Source organism: Populus euphratica, unplaced genomic scaffold, assembly GCF_000495115.2.
Source record: "Populus euphratica unplaced genomic scaffold, PopEup_1.0 scaffold36.1, whole genome shotgun sequence".
NCBI lineage: Eukaryota > Viridiplantae > Streptophyta > Magnoliopsida > Malpighiales > Salicaceae > Populus > Populus euphratica.
Window position 1 is genome coordinate 1,102,541 of NW_011499908.1, and position 10,181 is coordinate 1,112,721.

The 10,181-nt window shown below is 32.9% G+C and overlaps 1 protein-coding gene across 5 annotated transcripts; it reads left to right on the top strand.

The window, feature by feature from the left end:
• The first annotated feature begins 198 nt into the window (after positions 1-198).
• Positions 199-4,744, top strand: LOC105133682 (OTU domain-containing protein DDB_G0284757-like). 5 transcript variants are annotated; one of them, XR_843845.1, is made up of 11 exons: positions 199-306; positions 1,030-1,233; positions 2,181-2,254; positions 2,733-2,787; positions 2,939-3,013; positions 3,241-3,314; positions 3,433-3,481; positions 3,654-3,738; positions 4,294-4,350; positions 4,451-4,574; positions 4,654-4,744. XR_843845.1 is itself a non-coding variant. In XM_011037770.1 (10 exons), exons 2-10 carry the CDS (start codon positions 1,066-1,068, stop codon positions 4,492-4,494), a joined length of 681 nt encoding a protein of 226 aa, XP_011036072.1. In that variant the 5' UTR covers positions 199-306; positions 1,030-1,065; the 3' UTR covers positions 4,495-4,617. The 5 variants fall into 5 exon arrangements, 4 of the variants coding, with proteins under 4 accessions (XP_011036072.1, XP_011036075.1, XP_011036073.1 ...); XM_011037770.1 differs by lacking the exon at positions 4,654-4,744 and having other exon boundaries at positions 4,451-4,617; XM_011037773.1 differs by lacking the exon at positions 4,654-4,744 and having other exon boundaries at positions 213-306; positions 1,035-1,233; positions 4,451-4,617.
• The last annotated feature ends 5,437 nt before the right edge of the window (positions 4,745-10,181 follow it).

The window sequence follows — 10,181 nt, forward strand, 5'->3', positions numbered from 1 at the left end:
TTTGTTTTTTTAATAAGTTTATTGATTTTTTTTAGTATTTTTAGATTATTTTGATAAAATAATATTTTAAAATAAAAAAATATTTTTTTAATATATTTTAAAATAAAATACAACTCGTAACACCTATCGAACACTACCTTCTAAGTGTTGGTTTCTTGTCGGGAAAAAGAGAAGAACGTTGAGTAGAAGACTCGTTTATCTAGTAATCTATCTATAAATATATTTATCTGTCTAAAGAATAGTTGAAGGCTTGGAGTCTATCACCAACACAAGCAAAAACCTTCTTCTTCACCGTTTCATATCTTGGTAACTTATTATTCTTTCTCTTTTCCCTTTGTCTAATAAAGTATTGCCTTTTTCTTTATGTCTATTATATGGTTTGACCTTTCATGTCATTTATTCAACTGGGTTCATTTTTTTTTTTTTTGGCTTGTTTGGTTTCTGGGAATTGAAAAGAAACATCTAACATTGAAACTCACTATAAAGATTGAATCTTTTCATTTCAACTGTTTTATCAGCTGGTAAAGTTCAAGTTTTATACTGGGTTTTCTTTGTTCTTTCCTCAAGTTTCGAGTTTCAGGTTTGTTCTTGGCTGGTTCGTGTGAGCTTTTGAATTTCTCTTGCTGTTGAATTGGTTGTCTAGAGTTTTTCTTGTTTGATTTTTTTGCTATGTTTGGTTGCTGAGAAAATTGGAAGGGAAGAATGATTTGATTAGTTTCTATTTGGAGATTGATTCAGCTAAAGAAGGTAATTTGATACGCGATCCTTGATTAATTTAGAAGGCTAGGTGAAAGGCTTAGGGGGCACACTAGCCGGAAAAGTAGTCTGTGGCTATTTTAGTATTCAATTTGTGAAATTGATGAATGGTTTGGTTAAAATCTTTGGATTAATGAATGCTGTTTGCTCGGAGGAACATATATTCTTAATTTTGAAGTTTGCCATCATCTTGTATAGAAATTTGCGCATCTATAGATTTGGAATTTGCTATTGATATTCAGATTTGATGCCTTGCCTTTGCTTGTTTTGTAGGTTAGAATTAGCTGGATTTGTTGATGTTGGCATAGTATGACTGAAAGCAATAGCAATGCAAGTGTGAGCTCGACTTCGAGTTTGAATAGCAGCTTTCCGGACATAGAGGATGACCAAACCATTGCAAGCATCTTAGCAGAAGATGAAAGTTCTCAAGTTGCTGGAACACTTGGGAAGAGACTGTCGCATTTGGACTCCATACCAGTATTTTCCTTTTCACATCTATATTTTCCAGCCCATACTACATGCTTACACAGATATGACATTTCAATTTCACATGCTCGGTGCATTTTTTTGTTTCATTGTATAGTGTATGGAAAGGCCAATTTGTTAAATTAAAGTAAATTTTAACCTCTATCAACCTCGTGCGCCAACAAAACAGGCTGCTGATATGCAATGCTGTACCAATCTATAGTGCAGTCTTGGGTGTTAGTTATGACGGGTAAAAACTTGTGGTGATATCACTTCTTAATTTAAGCAAAACAGCGGATAAATCTAGGTACTCATGGCGCAGCAGGGCATTTCGTGTATGTGTATCTAACTTCCATTTATAAATAAGCAAAATATGCAGCTGATTTCATATCTTTGGCCGTTAAATTACTCCTTGCAGTGAAGCCTAATTAAGTAAACAATAACCCAAATCCAAAAGTTAAGAAGCATGCCTCATCACCCAGTGAACACGCATGTACCTATCCAATACGTCATCCAAAAAATAAAAGATTAAAACAATCAGTCCCTAAAAATACAAGGAACCATTAACAAAAACAATGTGAATTATGTGGCTGCATGAGCCAAGTATGCAACCTGTAGTTCCTTGCTGAAAGTAAGGGTTGCCTTGTGTATGTTCTCTTTACCTTCACATTAGCTTGCAACAAGCATGTATGTTGAGGAACAGAGTAGGAAGTGCTCAATGGATTCTTCAACAACTGCTGTTATTATACAACATATCTGGCACTTCCTTCAACGCTTGTGATTGGTTATATATTTATTTTAACCTAGTTTATACTCTATATTGACCAGTGAGAGGTAAAGAGGTAAACAAATACACATAATTGTTGTCCTTTTTTGTTTTGTTATTTCCTCCTGCTGTTGAATAACTTCTTGGTGTTTATTAAGCCATATGAATAATCATAGATTTAATGTTTTGCCAGCACACTCCACGGGTGAATGGTGAGATACCTGATGTCAATGATGCAACCTTAGACCATGAGCGGCTGTCTGAAAGGTTGTGATTTTGTCATCCACCCTTCATACTGTTTCTTATTCATTCTTGGACCACTTGGTGCATTTCACTTTTAGCTAGTATGTAATGTGATGCACCCTTCATACTACTTCGTATTCATTCTTTGATCACTTACTTGGTGCATTTCACTTTTAGCTATTATGTAATGTGGCGGGCCTATAATTGTTATCTATTTTTACGTGGTTGCCTTTTCTCATTCCTGTAATGAATTTAGTTTCAGTTGCTAGCATCCTTTTTGTAGATTTGTTTTGAGCATGGCAAGCATATTTTTCCACGTATAGACTTTGATTTGTGCTGTTTAAGTAAAGATTGTAAATGCTGGCTTGATGGCATCTAATGTGCATATTGTTAAAATATTGAATAAATGGTTTTTACCATCTGATTTCAAAACATTGGTTTCTTTTATATGCAAAGAGTATGGTTTATCTTTTGTTTATCCTAATAATTGGTTTTCTTTCAGGTTGACAACATATGGTTTAGAAGAACTGCAAATCGAGGGCGATGGGAATTGCCAGGTGTAGTAGCTACAATTACCAATTTCATTTCTTCAAATGAACTGTTTATTTGTAACTGTACTAGCATGGATGTCTGATTGAGTCCTATAAGTCACTGTGAGAACTCCATCACAGAAGTGCTTACAAAGCATTGGTTTGATTTATTTGACAGTTTCGAGCATTAGCAGACCAATTGTTCCGCAGTCCAGATTACCACAAACATGTGAGGAAGAAAATAGTCAAGCAGGTATTGTTGATACATCTCTACACATGACTTTACTAATTCATCATGCCTGGGGATGGAGAGGTTATGCATGTTGCAAAATGCTACTAATGGCCAACTTCTAATACATCCAAGTGTCTGGTGCTGTGCATGAGTCTGCTATATAGACTACATAGTTTATATATTTTCTATGAAATTGCTTTGTCATGCTACTATTTTCTTATCATTGTTTCATTTATCTTCCTTTTCAGCTAAAGCATTTCAGAAAATCATATGAGGGATATGTCCCCATGAAGTACAGAAGCTATTTGAAGAAGATGAAAAAGTTAGATTTCTATGGTGATGCATGCTAGTTTTTTTCCTGCAAAAAATGGAAACCCTGCTTACAAAAAATTAAGCTGCACTCTAATTCATTTTGTGTGTGAAACCTTCCATGATACTAGGCCAGGGGAGTGGGGGGATCATCTAACTCTACAGGCAGCGGCAGATCAAGTAAGCAGAAATCTAACTCTTTTTGCTCCTTTATTGATTTTTTCTAATTTATTGAATGGATCCATTTCCCTGAAGACTATACATGAAGCCTAATTGTTTTCGTTTTTTGTAACTATTATCTGCTTGTGTTATGCAATGGTTATCCCTTGACCTCTTTTGGGCATGAATTCAGTTTGGAGCCAAAATTTGTTTGGTAACATCTTTCCGGGACACATGCTATATCGAGATCATGCCCAAAGACAAAAGTCCCACAAGAGGTAGATCTAAATCTTTATACCATATCCCAGAGGTCATCACAACATGTGTATCATGCTTATTGTTAAATGGATTTCTGTGTTAAATTTGATTACTGTAGAGTACATTGAAAGTCCAAATCTTATTTATTATTATTCTACCTTTGCAAGTCTGCGTGCTTTACCTGTCTTGAGAGAAGCTGGATACTTTATTTCCTAATTATCACCTCCTCTGCTTCTCAATGTTGTGGGAATTTTGAAGCTAACCAGGATAAGGGATGGGGAATTGAGAAGAAGAATTTTCCTAACAAAGATGGATCACTATAACCTGTTACATGTTTCAAAGTAGGCTATACTTGATTTTCCTGTTTTGTACTTTTCCTCTCTTCAAAGTAGGCTATCCTACAAAATTCTTTGCGGAAAAAATCTATAATAAATCTGGTCACCGCAGAAACAATTCTTAAGTTATCAAGCAAGTCAAGCTGTCTTTAACAATGAAATCCCCCCCCCCCTCCATTTCGCCGAGCTATCTTTTCATTATTCTCTACTTCCTGATATAATGACTGCTCTTGTTTCCAGAACTTTGGCTGAGCTTTTGGAGCGAAGTTCATTACAATTCATTGTATGCAAATGGAGGTGAGGGACAGACCAATAGTCGGAGCTTGTTTTACCCTCAGCAGCACAGCAATATTTTTTTCAAACTAATAGCTTTAATGGATGCTGTCTATGCCTGCAGATGTCCCCACCAGAGTAGCAAGAAAGAAGCATTGGCTTTTTTAAATGTTTGACATGCCGGCATGAGATCAAGCAATGCCATATCCACTCTTCGTTTGTTCTCTATACATGTACATAATTTCCAAATAAGCGAGCAACTATAGAGTATTTAACTAGCAAATATGTAACTTGATAGCAACTATAGAGTATTTAACTAATTTCCAAATAAGCAAGCAACTATAGAGTATTTAACTAGCAAATATGTAACTTGATATTGAATTCAACATTATATATTCATAGTTTTTCTTTTAATTCTTAAGCTGAGGTCCTTGTTGGAGAATCCCGAGGAAAACTTTAGAGGAAGCTTCTTTTTTTAATCTTAAAAAACCACCCTGGTAAGAGCTCTTGGCACCAAATATACACATATCCGGCATGTATACACTTCCCGATCCTATAATTCGAATGTATGCCTCCGGAGAAGGTACGAATTTTAAAAATTATTCAAGGCCGTTGTCCGTTGTTGGGGCAAGCGGCAATCTCTGCGTTTCAGTAAACAGATTCTCGCCGCTGCCAGTGGATTGCAAGACCGACACAAAAGAGCAACAATGGGGGTTCTGTACAGTTGGTACTGTGCGAACAGAAATGACATTCTCGTTCTTCCATGCAGCTTCAGTTCGTCTGGTTATATAGTCTGGCGATATAGGGACCCTGATAAGGCCATTGTGAATGGTGCCCACTGAAATGGTAATGGATATGCGCAGCTCTATAACAACAGTCGCCCGACAAATAATTCTTTGGCCAACAGATAATGGAGCAAACCAGCACTGGTATCTTGAAATCATGACTAATTCTGCTCCAATTAAAGGAAACAAATTATTATTGTACTATAATAGTTACGTTACTTTAATATGAATAAATTTTGCTGCGGCCTCTGTTAAACCGTCCTTGTGATGCAAGAATTGTTTTTCTAGTACTAGCCATTATTTTCATGCTGAGGTTAGAAAGACTTTCCAATAATTTTCCAAGTTGGTTTAATATTTCTTTTCTTTGGATTTAGAACTATTTTATCAAATTCTCAGCATTATTTAGAGCTCTTTCCTAGTTTTGTTTAGATTAGCGGTTTTCTTGTTAGTTTATATCAAGTTTTAGATTTATTTAAAAAGTTATAAATTTTTTAGAGAGGCATGCTATCTAATGATAGTAATGATATCATTAATGTTGTCTATATTAATAAGTTAGAAGTTGAATAAAAAAATATATGAAATGTGATCAATAATTTTTTTTTATTTAAGTCATGTTGATCTTTTTTTATTACAAGTTTACTATTATTACAAATATAAATATGTTCAAATATTATATAGATGCAAAGCATATTCATAAAGTATGAGATATAAAATTTATTATTGTAAAAGTCAGTGAAAGAGAAATAAATTATTAATTATTATTTCTTATATAAATTTTAAGATGAAGATATTGAAGTTGATATTTAAAAATATTATACACATGAAGCAAAGAAAATAAAAAGTTGTAAAGTCTTGATTGAACATTTACAAGATCGAAGTAACAATAATTTAAACTCAAGAACAAGTTTTTTTCATTTCAGGGAGACTAATGTAAGTATTTTTTTTTCCTAATATATAGCTTTATATTAATAAATATAATTTTTAATTTAACTATTTGATTAAACTGATATTTTATTAGATGATTTCATATGCTTTTTTTCTATAAGATTAAAACTTTGTAGTTATGAGAAAAACCTTCTAATAATATTAAAAAGTTACTGTTTGAGATTTATTATATTTTTCTAGTAGATTTATGGTTTGATTCTTTATTTGTGTAGAACTCTTTTTTTATTTTTTTAGTTTTATTTATGGTTTTTTAATTTGTTTTAGGATTTTTATTATATTTCTTTTATTTTCAGGTTTCCTTGTTGATTTATGTTGAATTTTGAATTTATTGAAGGAGAAACAGACTACATAAAAATAAAAGTATTTAGTAATAAAATTTTTAATTAGAATTTTTATATCAATCCTTTCTCATAGAATTCCTTTGTGTCTGTGTTTGATGTTTTTTTTTTTTTTGGTACTTCCACCTATATCACCTTGTGTTTCAGAGCCACGACGACTTGAGATTATTACTCGGTATGCACTGCAATCGCATCTCATCTTATTTATTGTGTGCTGCTAACATATAGATAATCCTTGTAATTAAAAAAAAAGATCCTTGTAATAAAAATAAAGAGAGAGTCTATATTGAATCCTAAACCGTGTTTTGAATCCATAGTCTATATTGGCTTTTACGTATTGATATTAAAAAAACAAAACCAATTATGATTATATATGTGTAGGTTGAACACGTATAGTTTAACTTGACTGGATAACATTACTATCAAATTGTTGTTTGTCTGCAGGATTATATATAATTCGAACAATTTCATTGCTTAAACAAAGAATATACGATGTAATATTTATATTTAGTATGTGATTGAGGTTTTAAATTATACGAAGCAAGTGGACTTTCACTGCTGATAATAATAATAATAATGAAAAAAAATAAAAATAAACCAGCTATGTGATACGTACACGGATACATGAGTAGCGTTTGCACCTGGTTTAATGGCTCTCTGATTACTTTAATCCTTAGCAGTAGTCTTTCTCTCTTCCTCATCTTCTTAAACATAAGCTTCCGCACATTGATATTTTCAGCCCTCTAGCTTATATATGAATGCTGAATCATTGGATATATAAAAAAACATATATGCGAGTGGTTGGGGACCTGCAGCCAGGAGCCCTTATAAAAGCGAGGCAGGTTATGCTCCAAAAAACCACAAGCACTCTAGCTTTCTTCTTAATCTTCTCAATCACAGGCATCCTCACAGGTTATCAGCTAGTTTATTCCCCTTATTTGGAAACTTTCATTTCCATTGAAGGTTAAATTATTTAAGCTCTTCACTTACAATTTATCGTTTGTTTTTTGTTCTTGCTCTTGCTGCACGTACGCACGCAGGCACACTTCACTTTTTCTTCATGCATCTAAGAATATATGACATTTCATAAAACATATGGAATTGTTTGATAATTAGTTTCCCTTAGCGAGGCTTGGAAGCAAGTGCGAATTGATTCATGCCTACTTCTGCCGCTATTAATGAAGAACATATGGGATATGAAAGCAGAAAATGATTAAATATGTTAACTGGTGTGGATTAACGTCCACCTAGTACTTCAAGAATTGACACTCTTCATCTATTTTTACAGGTGAGATTTGGAAATTCCCACGATCCATAATGGAAGGAAACATGAAAGTTTGGATTTTGCAGTTGGTGGCACTATGGGTTGTGTTAGTGGCAATTCACGATCACCATGTCGTGGCAAACGATGGTGGCATTAATACACATCCCGGCCCTGTAATTCGACTGCATGCCTCCGTAGAAGGCAGGAAGGCTATCAATGATTCAAGGCCGTTGTCCATCGTCGGGGCAGGCAGTAAACTCTGCGTTTCAGTAAACAGATACGTACCCAAGCTAGTGGATTGCAAGGCCGACACAAAAGAGCAAAAATGGGAGTTCTATACAGATGGTACTTTGCGGACAGAGACGGACCTTAGCATGTGCCTCACTTGTAATGACCTAACCCAAGGAAGCGACATTCTCGTTCTCCCATGCAACTTCAGTTCGTCTGATTATATAGTTTGGAAATATAGGTCCTCTGATAAAGCCATTATCAATGTTGTCACTGAACTGGTAATGGATTTGCGCAATGGTCAAACAGAAGTCCCTCAACAAATATTTCTTTGGGAATCCCTAGATAATGACAACCAGATGTGGTATCTAGAAACATGATAATCCTGCTCAAATTGAAGGCAACAAGTTATTGTTGCCCAATAACAAATTAATTACGTTACTTTAATATGAATAAATATATATATATGGCTGCGGCCTCTGTTACAATATCGTCCTTGTGTGTAATGTTAAAATATATAAATGAAATGAAGCTTCGCTTTGATAGAGTGGTTCTTTAATTTTTTTTATAATTAGATAGTGTTGAATGAGTAAAAACCGCCTTTGTTTCACTCATGTGCTTCCTTTGGTTGCCTTCAAAAATATTTGGTTTTCTTTATTTTAATCACATGCCACAGGTTAAAAACAAAAAAAACAAAACTAAATCAAGAGTGTTCATTAAATACAGCAATTTATTAAAAACTTATAAAATCTTTAACCTCAAAATAAAAAAAAATTAGCAAGCAAAATGTTAACTTCATAAAAAATAAACAACGAAAATAAAAGCAACCAGAAAAGAAGTAAGAATCATCAATAAAGAAGCAGGAATTATTAACTTGATAGATTATTAACAACAATATTGATGAAAGATTCTTATTTGAGATTTATGAAAATAACAATATTGTTGTTTATGAGCCTGTATATTTTGAAGAGGCGGCGAAGAACAATAAATAGATTGAAGCAATGAAAGAGAAACTTAAAATGATAAAAAAAAAATGATACCTAAGATGGATAAGCTTTTACATAAAAAAATCATAGAAGTCAAATTGATTTATAGAATTAAACAAAATGCAATGGTTCTATAAACAAATACAAAGCCATATTAGTTGTGAAGGGCTATACTCAAGTGTTTAGAGTGGATTTCTCAAAAATATTTGCACTGGTAACATAATTTGATACAATCAGTTTTTTACTTGCATTGTTTACATGAAAGGATTAGAAAGTTTATCAGCTAGTTATAAAATTTACATTTCTAAATGGATATATGTAGTAGGAGATTTTCATATACCAATCAAAAGGTTTTCAAGTCAAGGGACAAGAGGAGAAGGTCTACTTGTTGAAGAAGGTATTATATGACCTTAGACAAGCTTCTAGAGCATAATATAACTGAATTAATGAGCATATACATAAACTTGGCTTTGTCAAAGCTTTGAGTGGGGCATATATAAAAGGAATTGATGCAAATTTAATTATTGTAATTCTTTATATTGATGACTTATTTGTAATATGAAGTAGTAAGATTCTCATAGAAGAGTTTAAGGCTGAAATGCTTAATGTATTTGAAATGATAGACCTTGGTTGATGTCTTATTTCCTTGGAATGGAGGTGAAACAAAGCAATGAAATAATCTTCATATGTCAAAAGAAATATGCTAAGAAGATCCTGAAAAAAGTTTCTTATAAAGAACTACAAAAGCAAAAGCACTTCTATAAATTTGAAGAAAATATTTAGTACGAATGATGGAACAAATAAAATAAATAAAGGTCAGTATATAAGTTTAATTAGGTGTTTAATGTATCTTACAACAATAAGATTTGATATTGCATTTGCTATAAATTTTCTTTCACGATTCATGCATTGTGCAAGTGAATCACATCTTCAAGACACAAAAAGAATGATAAGATATATCAATGGTACAATAAATTATAGTATAAAGTTCTCTTATTCTCATAACTTTATATGTTATGGCTATTCTAACAATGACATGACAGGATCTGTGGATGACATGAAAAATATTTCGAGCTATTGTTTTAACTTCATATTAGGCATGTTCTCTTGGTGTTTAAGAAAGCAAGATGTGGTCGCTCAAAGCACAACTAAGATCAAATATATAGCAGCTACTGCTGTTATAAATCAAGCAATTTAAATAAGAAAAATACTTGTAGATTTACATATGGATCAACTTGAACTAACACAAATTTATGTTAACAATCAAGCTGCAATTTCTATTACAAACAATCATGTTTTTCATTACAAG